Genomic DNA, 23,747 nt, shown 5'->3' with positions numbered 1-23,747 from the left:
GTGGGAGAGGGAGAAGTAGGCTTCCCGCGGAGCAGGGAGCCCGATGCGGGGCTCGATCCCAGGACCCTGGGATCATGACCTGAGCCGAAGGCAGACGCTTAACGACTGAGCCACCCAGGCGCCCCAAGAATCTGACTCTTGATTTCAGCTCAGGTCTTGATCTCAGGGTCGTGAGTTCACACTGGGTGTGAAGCCCACTTAAAAAATAAATAAATAAATCTTGAAGGAGCACCTCGCTGGCTCAGTTGGAAGAGCCTGTGGCACTTGATCGTGGAGTCATGAGTTTGAGCCCCACAGTGCGTATAGAGATTACTTAAGTTTTAAGTAAACTTAAAAAAAAAAAGGACATGTGTACTCTCAAAAACCTCACCTATTTCACCCATCCCCCACCCACCTCTCCTCTGGCAACCACCACAAATAATATTTGTTCTCTATATTTAAGAGTCCGGTTTTTTGTGGGATTTTTTTGGTCTTTTTCTTTGTCTTGTTTCTTAAATCCTACATATGAGGGAAATCATATGGTGTTCCTTTCTCTGACTGACTTATTTTGCTTAGCATTATACTCTATAGCGCCATTCATATTGCTGCAAATAGCAAGATCTCATTCTTTTTTATGACTAATATTCCAGTGTGTGTGTGTGTATGTGTGTGTGTGTGTGTGTACCACTTCTTTATCCATTCATCTATCAGTGGTTACTTGGGTTGCTTCCATATCTTGGTTATTATAAGTAATCCTGCAGTAAGCATAGGGGTGCATATATCTTTTTGAATTAGTGTTTTTGTTTTCTTTGGGTAAATACCCAATAGTAGGATTACTGTATCATATGGTACTTCTATTTTGAATTTTTTGAGGAACCTCCATATTGTTTTCCACAGTGGCTGCACCAATTTACATTCCCATGAACAGTGTACAAGTGTTCCTTTTTTTCCATACCTCACCAACACTTGTTATTTCTTGTCTTTTTTATTTTAGCCATTCTGACAGGTGTGAGGTGCTGTCTCATTATGGTTCTTATTTGCTTTTCCCTCATGATAAGTAATGAGCATCTTTTCATGTGTCTCATGGCCATCTGTGTGTCTTCTCTGGAAAAATGTCCATTCATATCCTCTGCCCATTTTTTAATTAGAGAGAGAGAGAGCATGCCAGTGAGCAGGGGGAAGGGTAGAGGGAGAGGAAGAGAGAGAGAATCTTGAGCAGATTCGCACACTGAATGCAGAGCCTGACGCACGGAGCTCTGTTTCATGACCCTGAGCTCATGACCTGAGCTGGAATCAAGAGTCAGATGCTTAACTGACTGAGCCATCCAGGCTCCCTTGCCCATTTTTAACTGGATTATTTGGTTTTTGGTGCTGAGTTGTATAAATCTTTATATATGTTGGATATACAGTACTGAATATGTCATTTGCAAATATCTTCTCCCATTCAGTAGGTTGCCTTGTTGTTTTTGTTGATCATTTCCTTTACTGTGCAGAAGCTTTTTATTTTGGTATAGTTCCAGTAGTTTAATTTTGTTTTTGTTACCCTTACCTCAGGAGACCTACCTACAAAAATGTTTCCATGGTTGCTGTCAAAGAAATTACTTCCTATGTTCTAAGATTTTTATGGTTTCAGGTCTCACACTTGGGTCTTTAATCTATTTTGAGTTCATTTTTGTATATGGTGTAAGAAAATGGTCCAATTTCATTCTTTTGCATGCCACTGTCCAGTTTTCCCAGCACCATTTGTTGAAGAAACTATCTTTTCCCCATTGCATAGTCTTGCCTCTTTTATCATAGATTAATTGACCGTATAAGTGTGTGTTTATTTCTGGGCTCTCTGTTCTGTTCCATTGATCTATGTGTCTGTTTTTGTGCCAGTACCATACTGTTTTGATTTATAAACTCCTTTTTAAGGAGGGAGTGATGGTGGCCAAGAAGGATATCGACATGCCAAAGCACCCCAAGCTGTCAGACAAGAACATGCGCCCTTCGTGTCATGAGGGTCATGTAGTTTCTCAAGTCATGAGGCTACTGAAGGAACAGTTTGCCTGACATCTTTTCTCCTGATGCATTACCAACAAAAGTAGCCAGTATTTCCATGATTACCACCATCTGCCCCCTGGGATCATGCCTGCCACCTGGTGTTCCAGCCATCCTGACACTGATAGGCCTGCTGAAAGGTCTGGAGGGCAAGTGGCCTGCAAGACTCAACTGCGGGAAGCTATAGACAAATTGCTGGGTCACATTGCTGGTTTAGCAACCAAATTCCCCTTTAGAGGCAATATGGTTGTGAATTTGGACAGCCAGCTTAGGTTGGAGGGAATTATGTTGAATACATCTATAGCCAGAAAAAATTTCTTTGAAAGTTTATCTTGACCTAAAGTACTTAGGTGCATTTATCTATTTGTTCAAACCTTTGTAATTATACAGCTTTAAAAACATAAATTTTATTTTTTTACTTTCATTTACTTACACCATAAAGTTATTATAGTTCCTTCTAGAGCTAATATTCTATGTCTTCTATCACAGCACATTCTAGTGCAGTGTCCTGTTTACACATTGCACTCTCTTCATTTTTGTAGATTATTTACTGGTAGATCTCATTTGCAAGTTAGATGGTGAGAAATGTTTGACTTGCTTGTAAGGCAGGGGTCATGACTTAGTGACCAATGAGGCCATATATCTAATTGGTGCTCAATAAATTTTTTGATGATTATAATGGCCAGTGCCTTTCTCCATTCTCTGTACTTGTCATGCATTTTTTTTTTTTTTAAAGATTTTATTTATTTATTTGACAGAGAGAGAGGCAGCGAGAGAGGGAACACAAGCAAGGGGAGTGTGAGAGGGAGAAGCAGGCTTCCCGCGGAGCAGGGAGCCCGATGCGGGGCTCGATCCCAGGACCCTGGGATCATGACCTGAGCCGAAGGCAGACGCTTAACGACTGAGCCACCCAGGCGCCCCTTGTCATGCATTTTTGTATTCATTGGACACAAGCTTAATACTAGGACTCCTACTGTTGGGTATAATAATTCTCTTGGGAATTTATCATAAGGACATATTAAAAAAAACAGAGAAAAACATACACAATGATTTATTTGAAGAATTATTTATAATAACCTGAACATTTTGGAACAAACTCAAATATCCAATAGGATTATGGGTAAGGAAATTATGGTATAAATACTATAGAATAATTACATAAACTTTAAAATTTATTTGCCTGGTATTTAAAATGATGTATTTGTGCATGTTGAGCTAGATAAACAAATAGAAAAATGTATAGAGCTCGGGGCGCCTGGGTGGCTCAGTCGTTAAGCGTCTGCCTTTGGCTCAGGTCATGATCCCAGGGTTCTGGGATCGAGCCCCGCATCGGGCTCCCTGTTTGGCAGGAAGCCTGGTTCTCCCACTCCCGCTCCCCCTGCTTATGTTCCCTCTCTCGCTGTGTCTCTCTGTCAAATAAATGAATAAAATCTTTAAAAAAAAATGTATAGAGCTTGATCTTAATTATATAAAAAATGCAAAGCAAAAATCTGTAAAGAAATAGAATATAATATTAGTAGAATTTCTTCTAGGTGGTAGAAAGCAAGGTGTATCTTAAGTTGAAAAGAAAAAGGAGAATTCATTGAAAGCTCTCATGGGTTCAACAAGTCAATGGGGACAGAACACCAAACTTAGAAAATGTGCAGGAATCAAGGCAGCTCTGGAAGACCAAGAAGTAGGAAGCTGTAGGGAACCTGGCTGGCTCAGTCAATAAAGCATGCAATTCTTGATCTCAGGGTTGTAAGTGTGAATCCCACATTGGGTTTAGAGATTACTTTAAAAAAAAAAAAGGTAGGAAGCTGCAGGGCACTGCCCCCATTGAACTCTACCACAGCTAGCTCAATGGAAACATCCGTGCCATCTGTCTAGAGTAGAGTCTCAGCAGGAGCATCTCTTTGCCAGGCCAAGATCAGATACCTCACTCTAGCTGCTGAAATGCTACAGTTCAAGAAGAGGGAAGATGTCTCCACCTAAGCTTCCATTGTGGAAAGAGAGCATTGCATCTCACCTACATGGTATACAGTAAAGGATTTCTACCACATAGGAAGAAGAGTTGCAAACTGGATAACCAAAAAAAATGACAGAAGTCTACAACAGTTTTTTCCTTTTTCATGTTTTCAGCACTTTATAAATCATCTTCAGGGAAATTTTATTATATGTGGAACCTGCTAAAATAAACTGCTATAACTTTTTTCTTCCTCATAGCATGAAGGCTAGCAGAATAATGCCATTCCAAAATATGACTGTAGGAGTTCAGGACATGCCAACCCAAAATATGCCACTTTGGTGTATTAGTTATTTTGAGCTGTAGGCTCTTGAAAAACAGCAAATTCAGGGAACTCCCCTTATCTGCTTAAGACAGAGCCTCCAAAAGGAGCTCAGTTGACATAAATCCCCTCCCTGAGAGTTTCATCAACCAAGGAAGACTGACTTTTATCAAAGGAGAGGAGACTAGAAGTCAAAACCATACCCAGAAAGACTGTGTCACGAACTGTCATATCATATATAATCTATTCTTCTAAGTGCCCATTTATCTTTCCTACATATCATTTATTCTCCCCTAAGAGGCCTACATTCCCCCCCTCCTCTTCCCCTATTAAACTGGTATTTATTCCTGAATTCTAAGACACATCAGGGCATTACTCATTTTTCCCTGGGTATCTCCCATGTACACATGAGGTATACATGTTAACTTCTGTTTGTTCTTCTCTTGTGGTGTTAATTTGTGTTTTTATTATAGGGATCTCAGCTAAGAACTCAGAAGGACAGAGGGAAAATTATTTGTCTTCCCCTACAAGCACTATGTTAAATTAGAAGGATTTGTTTCCAATCTTTAAGAGATGTACCCAAAGTTGGTATAAAATCTTTATCAAATTAAGCTTCCTTCTACTCCACGTATGCTGAGTTCTTGCTTTAAAAAAATAATCATAAATAGGCACCTAAGATTTATCCAATTTTTTTTTCTCAATCGAGATAATGATTTTTCTCTTTTAGTTCCTTAATGTGGTAGATTTTCTATTTTTGAACCAGTTTGGCTTTTCTAGGATAAACTACTTGATTTTGATGTATGACTTTTTTTTAATACCTTGTTAATTGTTTAGCTAGTACTTGATTTAGCATTTTGTGTGTGTGTGTATTCACATCCATAAGTATTTAGGGCCAATAATTTTCATGTATTGTCCTTATCTTGTTTTTTTTTTTTTTAAAGATTTTATTTATTTATTCGACAGAGAGAGACACAGTGAGAGAGGGAACACATGCAGAGGGAGTGGGAGAGGGAGAAGCAGGCTTCCCGCGGAGCAGGGAGCCCGATGTGGGGCTCGATCCCAGGACCCTGGGATCATGACCTGAGCCGAAGGCAGATGCAACGACTGAGCCACCCAGGTGCCCCTCCTTATCTTGTTTTTAATCAAGATTTTAGCCTTCTTATTTGTTTGTTTATTACTATTTTAAGTAGGCTCCACACCCAACATAGGACTTGAACTCACAACCCTGACATCAAGATTTGCATGTCTACTGACAGAGCCAGCTAGCCGCCCCAATATTTTAGGCTTCTTAAAAGTCCTCATCACCAGAAAAAAAAAATTGTAACTATGTAAGGTGACAAATGTTAAGTAGACTTACTGTGGTGATCATTTCACAATATTCACAAATATCAAGCATTATGTTGTACACCTGAAACTAATATAATGTTATATGCCAGTTAATTCTCAATTTTAAAAAAGTAAATAAATGAATGAACACATTTTTAAAAAGATCTTAGCCTTCAAAAATGAGCTTGACCATTTCTGAACTTTTTTACTTTCTAGAACAATTTGCATAAAATAGTTGCCAAGAATGCCTTGAAGAACTCAGTAAAATTAACTCTGCCTAGCATTTTTTTGGAGGGCAAATATTTGATAATCATCTGAATTTCTTTAGTACTTGGCTTTAATTTATTTTTTAAAAAACCTGCAACAGAAAGTTGTGATTTTAAATTTTGAAAACCAGTTGCAGACATTTTAATTTTATTTTTTTTAAAGATTTTATTTATTTGACAGAGAGCACAAGCAGGGGGAGCTGCAGGCAGAGGGAGAAGCAAGCTCCCCACGGAGCAGGGAGCCCGATGCGGGGCTCTATCCCAGCACCCTGGGATCATGACCCGAGCCAAAGGCAGACAGACACTTAACCAACTGAGCCACCCAAGTGCCCCATGATAGACATTTTGTTTATTTTTTTAAAGATTTTATTTATTTATTTGACAGGGAGAGACACAGCGAGAGAGGGAACACAAGCAGGGGGAGAGGGAGAAGGAGAAGCAGGCTTCCCATGGAGCAGGGAGCCCGATATGGGGCTTGATCCCAGGACCCCGGGATCATGACCTGAGCCGAAGGCAGACGCTTAATGACTGAGCCATCCAGGCGCCCCTGATAGACATTTTAAAGTAAAGTAAGGATTTATTTTAAAAAACAAACAAACAATAAACACAAACAAAAAACAGTGTTGTATAAAACCCAAGCGTTTCTGGGTTCATTGAATGCTGTTTCTCAGTGCCAGAAACAAATACTGTGGTACGTACGGAGATGAGAGTAAACACACTACACTTTGTGCGCCCAGACATCCAGAATGCTGAAGCAGACTTGTGTTTACTTGTCTTTTCCTTCTGAGAATGTGGGACATCATCAGAGCCCTGTGAAGTGTAACCGGTGAGGCTGTGCTGGTATTTCTCGTGAAATATGACAGAGCTATTTCCAAGAAACAGGTTTCTTTCCCTCAACATAGGAGAGAACTCTTTGCTTCCTTACTCAAGAAGTCCGAAGGAACTGCTAGTTGATAGGAAGTATATCAAGTTACTGGAAAAATGCCTTGCCTTTGGCATTCCAGTTGCTGGCTGAAAAAAGACATTGGAGACTTCATAAGCTGGAAGCTTTTATAATCAATCCAGAAGTCTGGCATGCCCTGCCAAGATCACTATTTTGAGCCTCTTCCTGGTGCTGCACACCATCTTTGCCTCCCACAAGGGAACCGAAACCCTCTGCCTTTCCTCCATAGCCAAGAGGGATTTTTACCTACCATCACTCCCTCCCCGCCATCCCTCCCAGTCCTCTTCCCCCTTCTTCCATTTAGTAGTTGTGCTTCTCAGCTGGTCTTTCATTCAGTCAAGGGTAGTATGTAAGGTGAAGTGGCTTCTTGCCAAGATCCAAGTTTCTGGGGAAGATGCGGTGGATACGCCCCGTATCACTAGTGAGTACGCCCCAGATCACTATAGTAGAGAGGAAATGTGTTTCTGGCCTCCCAAATTGGGTGTCTGAATGTATTTTCAAAATACAAAAACATGGTTAAACATTGATTAGAGTCTCCAACTACCAGCACAGCCTTAAACTTTTGGGTTGTTAACTACAAGTATCCGGGAAGCTGGAAACAGAGGCCTAGCATAGTCTACAGAGCAACATCACTGTCTAGACTATAAACCTGTTCAACGCTTGGAGAATTGTAATGAGAAAAGGCTTTATAAGTCCCAAATCTTAGGAAAATAAAGCAGAGAATCACAAATCAGTGACTCCTCTATTCTTTACTCTTACATTGACCTGGAATCTATATTTTGTTTACTTAGATAAATGTGCTGACTTCATGAATTTCCCCCATATATACATTTCTACCAAAAGGACTGGCTTAGATCCTCAAATCTATTTAGAAAACTTTTGATAATCTTCAGTGACAATAGGGGTTCAAAACAGGCACACACATATGCCATTGGTAGGAGTATCAATTGATGCAACATATTAGAGGCCAGTTAAGTGATACCAATTTAAAAAAACAAAAACAAAAAACTATGAGCAACATAAATGTCCATTGCTAAGGTTCTGGTTAAAGCAGAGTAATACAAATATTGGAATAATATGAAACTTTTTTATAATGTAGCAGATCAATTGTACTAATGTGTGAAAATGCCCAACACACACAATTAATTTATAATTAAATAAAAAAAGTTTACAGAATAGACTGCATATTATGCTCCTAATTATGATTTTATAGTTTATACATATTAATATAAATACATTTATTTGTACACATTTTTTATATTTGTTGAAGCATGTGTGTGTCCTTTTATATAAGCATTAGAATTTTGTCGAATAATATACAAGAAACTGTTAATGGTGATTAAGGGCTGAAAACCCTTATATCAGGAAGCCACTTTATATCCTTCTTCATTGTTAAATTTTCTTACATGAGCATGAAGTTTATCATTTAAAATACTCATGAACAAGGGCACCTGGGTGGCTCAGTCAGTTAAGCGTCTGCCTTCGGCTCAGGTCATGATCCCAAGGTCCTGGGATCAGCCCCGCATCAGGCTCCCTGCTCAGTGGGGAAGTCTGTCTCTCCCTCTCCATCTGCCTCTCTCCCCCGCTCATGCTTTCTTGCTCTCTCTCTCTCTCTCAAATAAATAAATAAAATCTCTAAAAAATAATAATAAGGGATGCCTGGGTGGCTCAGTCAGTTAAGCGTCTGCCTTCGGCTCAGGTCATGATCCCAGAGTCCTGGGATCGAGTCCCACATCGGGCTCCTTGCTCAGCAGGGAGCCTGCTTCTCCCTCTGCCTCTGATCCCCCCTGCTTGTGCTCTCTCTCTCTGACAAATAAATAAAATCTTTAAAAAAATAATAATAATAATAAAATACTGATGAACAAAAAAATTTTTTTGAAAACATAATTGGGCTTCCTAATGTTGAAATCAAGAATCTCAGATTTGAATCTGCGTTTAATAAAATTCTGCCTTTTGATGGCAGCTTTTGAGTCCCTGTTAGTCATTCAGGCTACTGAACCCCCAAGAAGAAACATTAGTGCATTAAGCCCCAAGCTTCTGTATTTGAGTAAAATCAGTGTAATCCTCACGCCTGGAAATGAGAATGTTTCCATGGTGCTTTATAAATCACAATACACACACCCCAATACATGCACTCCTTAGTGTAGATATTTAGATGTTTTTCAAGGCATGGGTAACCAAGTGAGAAGATCCTTCTGGATCTCTGTTTCTTAGAGAAAGGAGGACAGTTAGGTCCGATGATGACTCTGGTGTCTTCTAATTTCTTCATCTGCCTGCTGGCTAGCCACTGAGAGAATTTAGACGTGGGGACTGGGGATTACTGGAGAAGTTTTTCCTTTTTGTTTTTAAATGTATCTTTTAAATATATCTTCTCATTTCTAAGGCATCATTTTTTTTTTCTGTCCCAGGACGTTTTTATCATCGGCTATGTATAGAATGATAACAATTATTTTTATTATTTAAATGTGCTCACTGGTCCCTGGGAACGCTGTTGATTTAAATGTTACCATCAGGGGCGCCTGGGTGGCTCAGTTGGTTAAGCGTCTGCCTTTGGCTCAGGTCATGATCCCATGGTCCTGGGATGGAGTCCCACATTGTGCTCCCTGCTCAGCAAGGAGCCCGCTTCTCCCTCTGCCTGCCACTCCCCCTGCTTGTGCTTCCTCTCTCTCTCCCTAATAAATAAATAAAATCTTTAAAAAATAATAATAATAAATAAATAAATGTTACCATCAGGGGAAGAGGCTCATGCTCTGTCCCCCAGCTGCCAATGGACACAAGCCAGGGCCCAGCAGCAACCAGGCTGGTGTCTATAGAGAGTAGTGAATGGCATTCAAACGCTAGGGAAGACACAACTCAACTCGTAGTTCACAACAGGGCAGATGGGATGAAGGAGGAGAGCTCAGTAGAAGCAGCTAGCTCTTGCCCCACGTCAGATCCTGGAAGCTGCCAGGTAAAGCCCCACGATAGGAGGTGCCACTGAGCCAGGGTGATGGGCCAGGCCCCTTTGCTCTAACCTCAAAGAAGGTACTGGACCACTGTCCACCCTCTCAGCCCAACTTTTTTGGATCTGTTGTTTGAGGGCAGCGAGAATCCCAGCCCGGATCTTGTTTTTGAACAGTGTTATTAATTCAGGTAACAGGAAAACCAGTTGGAATCCTCATCTGGAGGTCTCACATTGCTGCCTTTATTATTTAAGTCAGGATAGCCTGTATTTCTGAGGTGCTGAGTCTGTATACACACTGGAGAGTCAGAGGGAGGAGGTTCCCCCAGATGTTTTCTCTCTCAAGCCTCCTGACTAGCTATAGATAATTCACAATATTCCCCAAATCTGTTAGATTTTGATTAGGGAATGTAGGTTTTTTTTTTTTCTTTCCCAACGATCAACTTTCTTTTTTTTTTTTTAATAAAGATTTTATTTATTTATTTGACAGAGACACAGCGAGAGAGGGAACACAAGCAGGGGGAGTGGGAGAGGGAGAAGCAGGCTCCCCGCTGAGCAGGGAGCCCGATGCGGGGCTTGATCCCAGGACCCCAGGATCACTACCCGAGCCAAAGGCAGATGCCCAATGACTGAGCCACCCAGGCGCCCCCCAAGGATCAACTTTCTTACTACCCTTGGTATAAATGGTATTCTGAAAAATAAAGGTAACAAAAAACAGACAAAAACTAATCAGATGGTTCAAGAAGCTGAATTGACTTTTTTAACTTAGCCATCACTCTGCCACACTCAGTTCCATAGAGGCCAATCACTAAGGCCAGCCTATATTGCAGAGAGAGGGATTAAAACCCAGTTCTTGGGCGCCTGGGTGGCTCAGATGGTTAAGCGTCTGCCTTCGGCTCAAGTCATGATCCCAGAGTCCTGGGATCAAGTCCCGCATCAGGCTCCCTGCTCCGCGGGAAGTCTGGTTCTCCCTCTGCCTCTCTCTCTCTGTCTCTCATGAATAAATAAATAAAATCTTAAAAAAAAAAAAAACAAAACAGTTCTTAATGGGAAGAGCGTCAAAGAATTTGCTTTGTAGACATGTTTTTTGTTTGTTTTTTTAAAGATTTTATTTATTTATTTGAGAGAGAGAATGAGAGAGAGAGAGAGCATGAGGGGGGGAGGGTCAGAGGGAGAAGCAGACCCCCTGCTGAGCAGGGAGCCTGATGCGAGACTTGATCCCGGGATTCCAGGATCATGACCTGAGCCGAAGGCAGTCGCTCATCCAACTGAGCCACCCAGACATGTTTTAAAATCACAATATTCATGTTCTGGAGTGCCTTGGGATATTTTGAATATGCCAGTTAGAGGTACTATGTTTCTATAATTGAAGGAATACCAGGGGTGGCTGAGTGGCTCAGTCGGTTGAGAATCTGACTCTTGATTTCAGCTCAGGTCATGATCTCAGGATCCTGAGATTGAGCCCCACATTGGGCTCCATGCTGGGTGTGGAGCCTGCTTAAGATTCTTTCTTTCCCTCTGCCCCTCCCCCACCCCCTGCACTAGTGCATGTGCTCGTGTGCTCTCTCTCTCTCAAAATAAAAATAAATAAGGGGCGCCTGGGTGGCTCAGTCGTTAAGCGTCTGCCTTTGGCTCAGGTCATGGTCCCAGGGTCCTGGGATCCAGCCCCGCATCGGGCTCCGTGCTCCCTGCTCCGCGGGAAGCCTGCTTCTCCCTCTACCACTTCCCCTGCATGTGTTCCCTCTCTTGCTGTCTCTGTCAAATAAATAAATAAAATCTTAAATAAATAAATAAATAAATAAATAAATAAATAAATAAGATTCTTTAAAAAAATAATAATAATAAAATTAAGGAATGCCAGATAGGAGGCACATTTGCTTCATTTTGATGGGGCTGCTTCCTTGACACTGTTTGCAGGGTCTGATCACCCCTTCCTTAGAGCTTTCCAAGCCTCCATATCCCAGTCATCAGCCTTCCTTTTAGGTGTGAGGCTCAGAGAGCAGGGAAGTGAGCCTTACACCACCTGTAGTTGTGTGGGCTTCCTGGGCAGACTCACCACAAATGTATCAGCACTTAACCATTTTCATTTACCATCCCTTCCAGGGATTGTTTTAGACTGAGTAATCTAAGATCTGCCAGGTCACTTCTTGCCAGGGTTGTAATAGCCCACAAACAACTGCAAATAGGGCAAACAACTGGGAAAAATACAAGTCAACCAAACGTCTTACCTTCTCTCTCTCTGATCCCATGACCAGGGATGTTAATACATGAATGGAGAGAGTGCAAATAGGGAAATTATCTATACTAAATCAACAGAGAGAGTGTGCCAACTAAAAGCACAAAGTTTCAAAGATAGTTCTAATCCTGGTTCTGCCATTTACTAGCTGTGCATAAAGTAAATCATCTATCCTCTCAGCTTCTCCATCTATAAAATGGGAATGATGATAATATCTACCTCATAAGGTTGTCATATTAAACAAGATGATGCATATAGGGTCAGTAAACTTAGGCCTACAAATTCAGTTATAGAAAGTAGTATTTTAAGGGGCACTTGTGTGGCTCAGTCGGTTAAGCATCTGACTCTTGATCTCAGCTCAGGTCTTGATCCCAGGGTCGTGAGTTCAAGCCCTGTGTTGGGCTCCATGCTGGGTGTGGAGCCTACTTAAAAAAAAAAAGGTAATATTTTATTTTATTTTTTTAGATTTTATTTATTCATTTGAGAGAGAAAGTACAAGCAGAGGGAGGGGCAGTGGAAGAAGGAGAAGCAGGCTCCCAGAACTCTGGGATCCTGACCTGAGCCAAAATCAGGAATCAGCTGCTTAACTGACTGAGCTACCCAGGCACCTCCCAAAAAAGTAATATTTTTAAAATATTTATAATTCTACTTGATATCTGATCTGGCTCCCATGCTGCCAAGATCATCATTCTGGGAGCTTTCCCTTGCCCATCCATGGGGTTATACCAAGAATCCCATGAAGTGCTCAGTCCTCAGTGTATGCTTTGTGTATGTGTTTCCTTTTTTTTTTTTTTAATGTGTTTCCTTTTTGATCAGTAGCCATCAGTCCACACACATGACGACGTGTTATTCTCATCGTCAGCACTCTGAAGTGCCTACACCATTCTGGAAGCAAAGGAATCTTTTGCCAAGGTATCCTATTGTTTGTCTGCCAAGGTGAAGGTGCACCAAATAGCTATTCTTTCCCCGAGTCTTGCTGCCTCCCCATGCTGGTGCCAAAAAGGGATGGTGCTTTTCTGCACTTCTCTAGGATTTGTAGGCCTCCCTCCTCCTAACCACTTACCTGGAGGAATCTGTTTTTCAGGCCCTGTTTCCCACTCTGATTCTCTAAGACACCATCACTTAGTGGTTCTCAAAGTAGGGTCCACAACACCAGGGGGTCCCCAAAACCTTTTAAGGGGGTTGGAGAAATCAAAACTGTTTTCATAATTATAGTAAAATGTTACTTGTCCTTTTCACCATGTTGGCATTTGCACCAATAATACAAAAACAATGGTGTGTGAAACTGTGGGTGTTCTGGTGCTGATCGACACACTCTGCCACTGCGGTGTAACAGTTCTTTTGAACAGAAAGCATTTGAATTCTCGAAATCCCTTATCTGCCTAAACGTAGAGCCTCCCAAAAGAACTCAGTTGTCATAACTCCCTTCCCTGGAGCAACCAGAGAAGATTGACTCTTATCACTAGAGATGAGGTACCCACACCACACCTAAGCAGACAGGCGCCTACGGGCCCACTTATCTTTCTAAAAGATCATTTGTTTTCCCATAAGTGCCCTTTCTCCCCTTCCCCTTATTAAGAAGGCCACTGTTTCTTTTTTTTTTTAATAAAAGATTTTAGGGGCGCCTGGGTGCCTCAGTAGGTTAAGCATCTGCCTTTGGCTCAGGTCATGATCCTGGAGTCCCGGGATCGAGTCCCGCATCGGGCTCCCTGCTCGGTGCAGAGCCTGCTTCTCCCTCTCCTTCTACTGCTCCTCCTGCTTGTGCTCTATCACTGTCTGTCAAATAAATAAATAAAATCTTTAAAAAAAAATAAAATAAAAAAATAAAAGATTTTATTTTTAAGTAATCAGTACACCCAACGTGGGGCTTAAACTCACAATCCTGAGATCAAGAGTCATACGCTCCACTGACTGAGCCCAGGCGCCCCTACAAGTCAGTTGTTTTCTGTAAGTGCCCTTCTCCCTCACTTCTTTCTCTAATTAGGTGGAATATAAGCCCAAAATTCTTTTTTTTATTTTTAAAGATTTTATTTATTTATTTATTTGAGAGAGAGAGAGTGTGTGCCAGCGCGCGCGCATGAGCAGGGAGAGAGGCAGAGGGAGAAGCAGGCCTCCTGCTGAGCAGGGAGCCCGATGCGGGACTCGATCCCAGGACCCTGGGATCATGACCTGAGCGGAAGGCTGACATTTAACCGACTGAGCCACCCAGGCACCCTAAGCCCGAAATTCTGACCACCTCTTTGAGTCACACTTTTTGTGAACTCCAGTGTGTCCCTACTTGAATAAAAATAAAAATCTGTCTTTTCTCTTGCTAACCTGTCTTCTGTCAGTTTAATTCACAGGTTACCAAGAACTGAATCTAAGAGTACGTATAGGGAAAGTTTTTTTCTCTCAGACACCATCAAACTATACTATTACTGCATTCTCCACTACCACACACTTGCAGTAAAAAAACAAACCAGTTTCACTTAACAATTTCCTTGCTGAAGCAGTAAAAGGTATTACTTTTATTAAATCTTGACCCTTTAATACTCTGTGGTGAAATAGAAAATACATATACATATAATGTGCTTCTAATATGTATAGTATTACAACGCACTGGAGCAATTGAATGGTGAGCTAAGCTAGCTGCTTTTTTTCATGGAACACCATTTTCACTAAAAGAACTACTGACAGACAAACATTTTATTCAGACTTGGGCATTAGGCTAACATTTCTAGAAAATGAGCAAGGTGAGCCTGCTACTTTTAAATAAATAAATAAATAGACAAAATTTGTCACCAAGGATAAAATTTAGAATTTTGAAAAACTGGGGGTGCTTGGGTGGCTAAGTCAGTTGAGTGTCCGACTCTTGATTTCAGCTTAGGTCATGATCTCAAGGTCATGAGATCAAGCCCCGCATTGGGCTCCATGCTCAGTGCAGAGTCAGCTTGGGATTCTCTCTCCCTCTCCCTCCACCCCTCCCCATGTTTATGTGCTCTAAATAAATAAATAAAATCTTAAAAAAAAAAAAAGGATTTTGAAAAACTTGTACCCATGATCTTGAGGTTAACAGCTTCCCAACACATTGACAACATTTCTCATGAGATCAGTGGTGATAATAACAAATCCGATTTTTGGATATTATATAGTGGAAGATGTTAACATTTGGAGGATCTGCACAACTAAGTTAGCCAATATTTTCTGAATAGCCAGTAGATGACATTATAAAATCACAAAGGGGTAGAAGATCTATTCAAAGTGCAACACAGATTTTAATGTAATGATATATGAAAAGTTCATTTATCTGATTTCATATTCCACATTGCAACTAAACAATAAAGAAATTAACACTTGTTGAGTTTTAGTGTTGTACCCAGAAAGAATATCCACAAATTATCTGAAAAGTCTATTAAAATACTTTTTCCAATCATATATCTGTGTAAGACTGGATTTTTTTTTTTAAAGATTTTATTTATTTATTTGTCAGTGAGGGGGAGAGAACACAAGCAGGGGGAGCAGCAGGACAGAGGGAGAAGTAGGCTTCCCTCTGAGCAAGGAGCCTGATGTGAGGCTTGAGTCCAGGACCCTGGGATCATGACCTGAACCAAAGGCAGATGCTTAACCGACTGAGCCACCCAGGTGCCCATTATTTTATTATTTTTAATGAATATTTAAAACTTTGTCTTAGTTTTAATTTCTACATTAGTAAATATTGATAGATATAACTTGTATAAACAAAAGCACATTTTGGTTCTAAGTAATATCTATGAATATAGAGAGGTCCTGATACCAAAAAGTTTGAGAATCACTGCTGTAGCTATTCTTAGAAATCTACCTCTTTTACCTTCTGTCAGGGAGCAAGAATTCCTGTCCCCTTTAAGGGTCCTTCTAGCTGGACTAAGAACCAGATTGACATGGGACAGATTAACAGGAGAAAATTAAGCTTAGTAGCATAGGTGTGGGGAATCCACACAGACATGGAAATTCCAAAGACAGGCAAAATGAGATATATATGTCATTCTGTATTAAGTGGTCTGGAACTTCAGAGGAAAGGAATGCACTTCATAGGATGATGAGAAGAGCAGATGTTTGGTAATTAGATGTTTGCCCTGCCATATAGCTGGGTCACTGGGATAAATTTTATTTCTGTTAATAACACTTATTCTGGAAAGATGCTCCAATTTAGATTCTTCTATGTAGTTAAGGGAGGGGCATAAGTTTCTCTTGGGCCAGTAGGGTCTTGAATGCCTTTAGTTCAAAATACTCTGCATGCCAAAGTGACACATTTGGGGGGTGGAGGGTGGCCTGTCCCAAACCCCTTCACTTCATAAACTCTCTGAGTTCTTCTAAGACTTAAGGTAAGTAAAGGGCAGAGAAACTTTTAGAACATTTTTATTATCTGTCCTGATACTTAACCTCCTGTGAGGCAAAGAATGGCCTGATTAGAATAGGAGAAGAGGAAGGAAAAGAGAAAATTTAATATCCCAAAATATCATGCCACATACATGTTAAGCACTTTGCATAGTGCCTGCTCCAAGTAGCACTCAGTAAAGGCTGGTATCATCAACATCATCTTCACCTTCATCACTATTATTATTTCATCTTGTCCATGTTTCCTATGGTGGTTATATGCCAATGATTCTTATATTTCCAAACTCCTTTTTTTAAGATTTTATTTATTTGAGAGAGAGAGCATGAGCAGGGGAGGGGCAGAAGCAGACTCTCCACTGAGCAGGGAGCCTGATGCAGGGGTGCATCCCTGCACCCTAGGACCATGACCTGCACCAAAGGCAGATGCTTAACTGACTGAGCCACCCAGGTGCCCCAAACTCTTCAAACAATGTATCCTTCAGAGTCTTTTAAATTCAGATCTTTCCATTTCCTTGTGATTCAAAATACTGTCCGCTCTCTAGACAGAGTGGGAGCCTATGATGCTTGTAAATAGAGCATACTCACAGAAATGCTTCCTCTTTTATCCCTGGGGAGAGTTTAAGCTTTGATAAAGTTATTGTTTCTCTGATGGTCTTTTAAATCAAGAGGTATTCTTATGCAGAAAGCCTGGGCTAGAAACCCAAAATGAAAGCCAGAAAATAGCAGGGCAAGGAAAGGGATCAATGAATCACCTCTCCAGTTTCCCACAATCCCTGAAATAAGATTTTCATGTTGAAAGCTCGTAAGTGAGCAACAACTATTAGGAACAAGACTTCCTATTACAACTTCAATGGATTTTTTTTTTCAATGGATTTTTTATGGGTTTCTTTTTTAAAGATTTTATTTGTCAGAGAGAGAGAGGAGAGAGCACGTACAAGCGGGGGGAGCAGCAGGCACCAGGCAGAGGGAGAAGCAGACTCCCCGCTGAGCAAGGAGCCCAGTGCAGGACTTGATCCCAGAACGTTGGGATCATGACCTGAGCTGAAGGCTGATGCTTTTTTTTTTTTTTAAGATTTTATTTATTTGACAGAGAGAGCACAAGCAGAGGGAGAGGGAGAAGCAGGCTCCCCACTGAGCAGGGAGCCTGATGCCAGGACCCTGAGATCATGACCTGAGCCGAAGGCAGATGCCTAAGCAACTGAGACACCCAGGCGTCCCTGAAGGCCGATGCTTAACCAACTGAGCCACCCAGCTGTCCCTTCAATGGATTTTTTAAAAAAACATTTATTATTTTAGAGGGGGGAGAGAGAGTGTGTGCACCCGTGCACTTCCACACAAGGTGAAGGGGCACAGGGAGAGGGAGAGAGAGAATCTCAAGCAGAGTCCACACTGAGCACAGAGCCCCAGTAGGGCTCAATCTCATGATCCTGAGATCATGACCCAAGCTGAAATCAAGAGTCACATGCTTAACTGAGTGAGCCACCCAGGCAACCCCCAATGAATTTTTTTTATTTCATTTTTTTAGTAATCTCTATACCCAATGTGGGGCTTAAACTCACAACCCCAATATCAAGAGTCATGTGTTCTTCCAAATGAGCCAGCCAGGAGCCCCTTTGATGGAATTTTTAGAGGTGCAACTCAACAGATGTCTTCTGACCCACAGGTAGCATGTGGGAATGAAAACTTACAGACTTTGTATTTGGAGAGGTGTGGGTTCGAATTCTGACTTAGCCCTTCACTGTTTGTGTGAGGTTTGCAAAATGTTGGCTCTCCAAGCCCTAGCTTTCTGTTCAGTGTGGACTCCACGTGGCTCAATTTCACACTGAAAGAAACAAAGTCCAGTAGCCAAATTCTTTCAAGAGGAATTACCATCCTTCCTTGTTTTTTTCAAAGAACATAAAGGAGATCAAATTTGTAACCCACAGCAATACTTAAAATCCTCCTTTTTCTTCTTTCTTATTCTGCCAAAGCTACTCCAAAGACCATTCTTCAAACCTCTGCAAATCCCCTCCTCATCCCTAGCCAGGCTGCTGAGTGGTTTATTTCTACCTTCTTTCTCCCTCCTCCAACCCGTTTTAGATCTTTATTATGTATGTTATTTAAAATTCTTGTTCTCGGGCGCCTGGGTGGCTCAGTTGGTTAAGCTACTACCTTCGGCTCAGGTCATGATCCTGGAGTCCCGGAATCGAGTCCCGCATCGGGGTCCCTGCTCAGCGGGGAGTCTGCTTCTCCCTCTGACCCTCCCCCTCTCCTGCTCTCTGTCTCTCATTCTCTCTCTCTCAAATAAATAAATAAAATCTTTAAAAAAAATAAAATAAAATAAAATTCTTGTTCTCCCCAATTTGCCCTTAGCTTGCATTCTCCATTACAAAGGAGACCCTACAAAACAACATACTACCCTGCTTCCCCACCAGTCTGGACTGATGAGGACTCCCTATCTTCTCTTAATCCTGTGTCACAAAACACTAAGAACCAGAGTGGAAAGGAGAAAATTCTTCTTCGAAGTTGAGAAGAAACTGGGGCACCTGGGTGGCTCAGTCAGTTAAGTGTCCAACTCTTAATTTCAGCTCAGGTCTTGATATCGGGGTCATGAGATCCAGCCCTGCATTGGGCTCTGTGCTGGGTGTGGAGCCTACAAAAAAAAAAAAAATTTTGAGAAGAAATTAAAGTGGGAAGGAAAAATTCTCTCTAGAGAGCAAGGAGGGAGGAACACTCATAGTAATAAATCTTGTTGTCTGCATCAATCTCCAGGAGTTGTAAAAATTAAATGACCTGAAGTATAGTACCAGACCTGAAAGAACTTCTGCACAAGTATGACCCTTTCCTCATTGCCTGATTCTTAATCCCAGTCATTCATTTGAACAGGTTCAGAATAAGCCTCCCCAAAATGTGCCACTTTGGCATGTGGATTACTTTGAATTGAAGTCAATCAAAGCCCAAAAGACTCAGGAAGACCTTTTATCTCCCTCTTAAATGGCTAAAAGATTTTAGTTAGGGGGCCTGGTCCAGGAAAAGAACTATCACCAGAGAGAACTACAAAGAATACTGGCGAGATACGGTAAAATAAGGGGAAGTTCAAAACCTAGAGATCCAATTCCTCTCTGTGTCCTATTGTCTCTGTATGGCATGCCAAACATTTGTTCACCAAACACTTATTCTTCCCATCTTCCTATACATTGTCTTTCTTCTTTTTGAAGTCTCAGACCCCTATCTCCTCCCTAGCTCAGGATGGCATATAAACCTCAACTGTCTTGATTACTTGTGGGTGTCATATTCAAATGAGGCTCCCCATACATGTAATTAGTTTTTGTCCAGTTAATTTGTCTTTATCAATTTACCAATCAAAGTACCTACCACAGTAGAGGAAAAAAATTTCCTTCCCAACACATTCAGTGACCATTTATTAAAAGCCTGTCCTGGGGCGCCTGGGTGGCTCAGTTGGTTAAGCGTCTGCCTTCGGCTCGGGTTATGGTCGCGGGGTCCTGGGATCAAGTCCCCCATCGGGCTCCCCCTGCTCTGTGGGAAACCTGCTTCTCCCTCTCCCTCTGCCTGCCACTCCCCCTGCTTGTGCTCTCTCTCTCTGTCAAATGGATAAATAAAATACTAAAAAAAAAAAAAAAAAAGCCTGTCCTCGGTGCTACAGGAGATATAAAGTGAAAAAAGGATGATCTTTTAAGCAGAAAGTAAGAAATCAAGCCTGGAGGTGGGAGGACCAGTTTGAAGACAGTAATTGTTCAAGCAAACTTGAACTAGGGAATGAGAGACCCAATGATTAGAAGAGACATTGAATTAGTAGAATGGATTAAACTTGACTGAGATGCCTGGCTAGTTCAGTCAGTAGAGCATGTGACTCTTAATCTCAGGGTCATGAGTTCAAGCCCCCTGTTGGGGGTAGCGTTTACTTAAAAAACAACAACAAACTTGACTGATGATTTGAAGTACAGAGTGGAAAAGAAGGCAGCTGAATTTCAAGTTTATAGCTTGGTTTGAGAAGGAACTGGTTAGATAAATGATAATGAGCTTGAAGACCAGCAGAACCTTCACAATAGCCTGCAATAGAACATGTTTTTCTGAAACTCTGGGAAGAATAGTTAAGTCTATTCAACAAACTTCTACTGCCCTACCGTCCTAAGCAACAAGGCCTGAACAGGACTTAGAAGTTACCAAATGAGCCTTGTGCTGACCTGATTATGTGATAGACATGCAAATCTGTATCTTAATTTTTTCATTGGTAAGATAAGAATGGCAAAATTTACCCAGCTCCTAGAAGCACTGTGCAGCCACAGGAGACACTGGAGGTACTTACGAGAGGCCCCTGAGACTTTTAGTGGGTCTTCGATCCTTTTTGGATTTTGCCTACGTAGATTGATGCATTAGAATAAGTTGATTCAAAAGGAATTGCTGATTTTCTGTCATGCTGACCTACAAAAATAGGCAATTTCCCATGGTTTGCTTAAACCATGCTGTGCAATGCAGAGTACTTAAAAGAGGATTTTATGAAAATGGTCACATTGCTTTCCAAATTTGTTGGAGTGGCCATTGTTCCCAAAAGGCTATTATCTAATTTTATCACTAAACTCAAAAAGAGAGATGGTTTAAGCCTTCATTTGCATTTGAATAAATATTATGATTGTAACAGATGGTTTGCTATGACGAAAAAAAATTTTTTTTGTCTACATTTTTAATTATAACATTCATATTGCCTTTTACAATTTACAAAGAGTTTCTATACTTTTTAATTTTAATTTTATTTTATTTAAGAGAGCGGGGGGTGGGGGAGGGTGAGTGGGGGGGGGGGGGGCGGGAGGGAGAGGGAGAAGGACAAGCTGACTCCTGCTGAGTGCGGACCCCAGTGCAGGGCTGGATCTCAGGACCCTGAGATCATGACCTGAGCTGAAACCAAGAGCAGGGCGAGCCCGATGGGGGACTCGATCCCAGGACCCCGGGACCATGACCCGAGCCGAAGGCAGACGCTTAACGACTGAGCCACCCAGGCACTGCTCTATCTATACTTCCTTACCCTACATTCACAACTATGCTGTGAAATATACAATGGCAATCTAATTATACCCTTTTTATAGATGAGGAAACAGGCTCAGAGGGAGTTATTCATAATGCAGGTTTTAAGTAGAAGACTTGAACCCAGGGCTAGAGATCTACATAGACTAATTAGAAATAATGATAAATATATACATTATATATATATTTTTTTTACATAATATTTTTATAAAAGTTAGCTATTTTATGCTAATTTGGAGGTATTTTGACCTTTGTGTTGAGTATATTTTGAAATTTAAATTTAATTTACTTTTGGGGCACCTGGGTAGCTCAGTCAGTTAAGCATCTGCCTTCAGCTCAGGTCATGATCCCAGGGTCCTGGGATCAAGCCCAACATCGTTGGGCTTCCTGCTCATCAGGGAGTCTGCTTCTCCCTCTCCCCCCGACCCCGCTCATGCTCTCTTCTCTCTCTTTCTCTCTCAAATAAATATCTCAAAAAAAATAATAATTTGGGACGCCTGGGTGGCTCAGATGGTTAAGCGTCTGCCTTCAGCTCAGGCCATGGTCCCAGGGTCCTGGGATCAAGTCCCGCATCGGGCTCCCTGCTAGGCGGGGAGCCTGCTTCTCCCTCTGCCTCTGCCTCTCTCTCTCTCTCTCTCTCTGACTCTCATGAATAAATAAATAAAACATTTAAAAAAATAATAATAATAATTTACTTTTGTGGGGGGGACGGGAAAGGAGGGCAGATATTTTTCTGAAATAACTTTTTTTTTTTTTGGTGCTCCCATTTACTGAAGTAACTTATTACCAGGCCTTCATTCCTTGGTAGCATCTTTGTTCTTCTGAATGAGAGACTGACAAAGACGCTCTCCTTGACCAAACTTTATTTAGGTTCCTCTGAACCCTCTTCCCAACTAGGCCTTGCCTTTGGGCTTCTGTGTCTGTCTCTGCAACACCCAATTTTAGCAAGGATTCTGCTAAGTCATTTTAGAGAGAATCCCCCACCCTTGATCACTCAGGCCTGCCCTTAACAAAAATTGTATTAGGTCGGTCTAGCCAGAATCCCTCCTTACCCCTGATGGTTCCCCTTAGTAATCTTCCATCCACTGACCCCCACTCAGCCCTCTACCTATAAACCCCAGTTCATCATGCTGTATTTGGAACTGTGTTCAGTTCTACACTGAGGTTTCTTTTCCCCTGTTGTAATTGTTCCTGAATAAAATCTGTTTATACTGACTAAACTGCTGGGCTCTGATTTCCTTTTTTTTTTTCCTTTCAAAGATTTTATTTATGTGAGAGAGAGCTCAAGCAGTGGGAGCGGCAGGCGGAGGAAGAGGGAGAAGCAGGCTCCCCAATGAGCAGGGAGCCTGAATGTGGGGCTCCATCCCAGGACCCTGAGATTATGACCTGAATGGAAGGCAGACGCTTAACTGACTGAGCCATCCAGGAGCCCCTCTGATTTCCTTTAACAAGACATTCAAAGTGATGGTGAGTTCTGGTTTTCCTATGGTCAGTTGAAAAGTGGAAGTTGCCCGGGTGGCTCAGTTGGTTAAGCGTCTGCCTTCAGCTCAGGTCATGATCCCAGGGTCCTGGGATCGAGCCCCGCATCAGGCTCCCCGCTCGGCCAGAAGCCTGCTTCTCCCTCTCCCACTCCCCCTGCTTGTGTTCCCTCTCACACTGTCTCTCTCTCTCTCTGTCAATTAAATAAATAAATAAATAAAATCTTAAAAAAAAAAAAAAAAAGTGGAAGTTGTCCCAAAGAGGCTTACAAGGAATTTCCTGAATGTTTTCCAATTCGGAAGGATGAGCCCTTGAAGACTCCTTATTGTGTGATCACGAGGTGAAAGAAATAATCTCCATTGTCACTACAAAACCTTGAGCAAATCTCCATTCCCTTCTGAACCTCAGTTTTTTCATTCATAGAAATAAGGAAGCTTGGGGCGCCTGGGTGGCTCAGTCGTTAAGCATCTGCCTTCGGCTCAGGTCATGATCTCAGGGTCCTGGGATCCAGCTCCGCATCGGGCTCCCTGCTCAGTGGGAAGCCTGCTTCTCCCTCTCCCACTCCCCCTGCTTGTGTTCCCTCTCTTGCTGTGTCTCTCCTGTCAAATAAATAAATAAAATCTTTAAAAAAAAAAAAAAAAAAGGAAGTTTGATGAGATCAACGGTGTTCAGACCTCTTAGTTTCAGATTTCCAAAGAAAAATGGAGGTGGTAAGAGACAATTGGCACAGAATTGTCAATTTTTTTTGACAAATAAGAACTTTTTTTTTAAAGATTTTATTTATTTATTTGACAGAGGGAGAGAAAGCACAAGTAGGCAAAGTGGCAGGTAGAAGGAGAGGGAGAAGGCTCTCCACTGAGCAGGGAGCTGGAAGTGGGGCTCGATCCCAGGTCCCTGG

At 41.6% G+C, this 23,747-nt stretch overlaps 1 protein-coding gene across 1 annotated transcript in view; it reads right to left on the bottom strand.

Annotated features, from left to right (window-relative positions):
* Positions 1 to 15,280: 15,280 nt before the first annotated feature.
* LOC116632606 overlaps positions 15,281 to 23,747 on the bottom strand; it is a 41,932-nt gene continuing 33,465 nt past the window's right edge. Inside the window, exon 5 of the mRNA XM_032404556.1 lies at positions 15,281 to 15,308. Within this exon, the coding sequence (XP_032260447.1) occupies positions 15,281 to 15,308 (28 nt within the window). The remainder of the gene's footprint in view (positions 15,309 to 23,747) is intronic.

Source organism: Phoca vitulina, unplaced genomic scaffold, assembly GCF_004348235.1.
Source record: "Phoca vitulina isolate PV1807 unplaced genomic scaffold, GSC_HSeal_1.0 scaffold7, whole genome shotgun sequence".
Classification (NCBI taxonomy): Eukaryota; Metazoa; Chordata; class Mammalia; order Carnivora; family Phocidae; genus Phoca; species Phoca vitulina.
The sequence above is the reverse complement of the archived record's forward strand: the minus strand, read 5'-3'. Positions and strand labels throughout refer to the sequence as shown.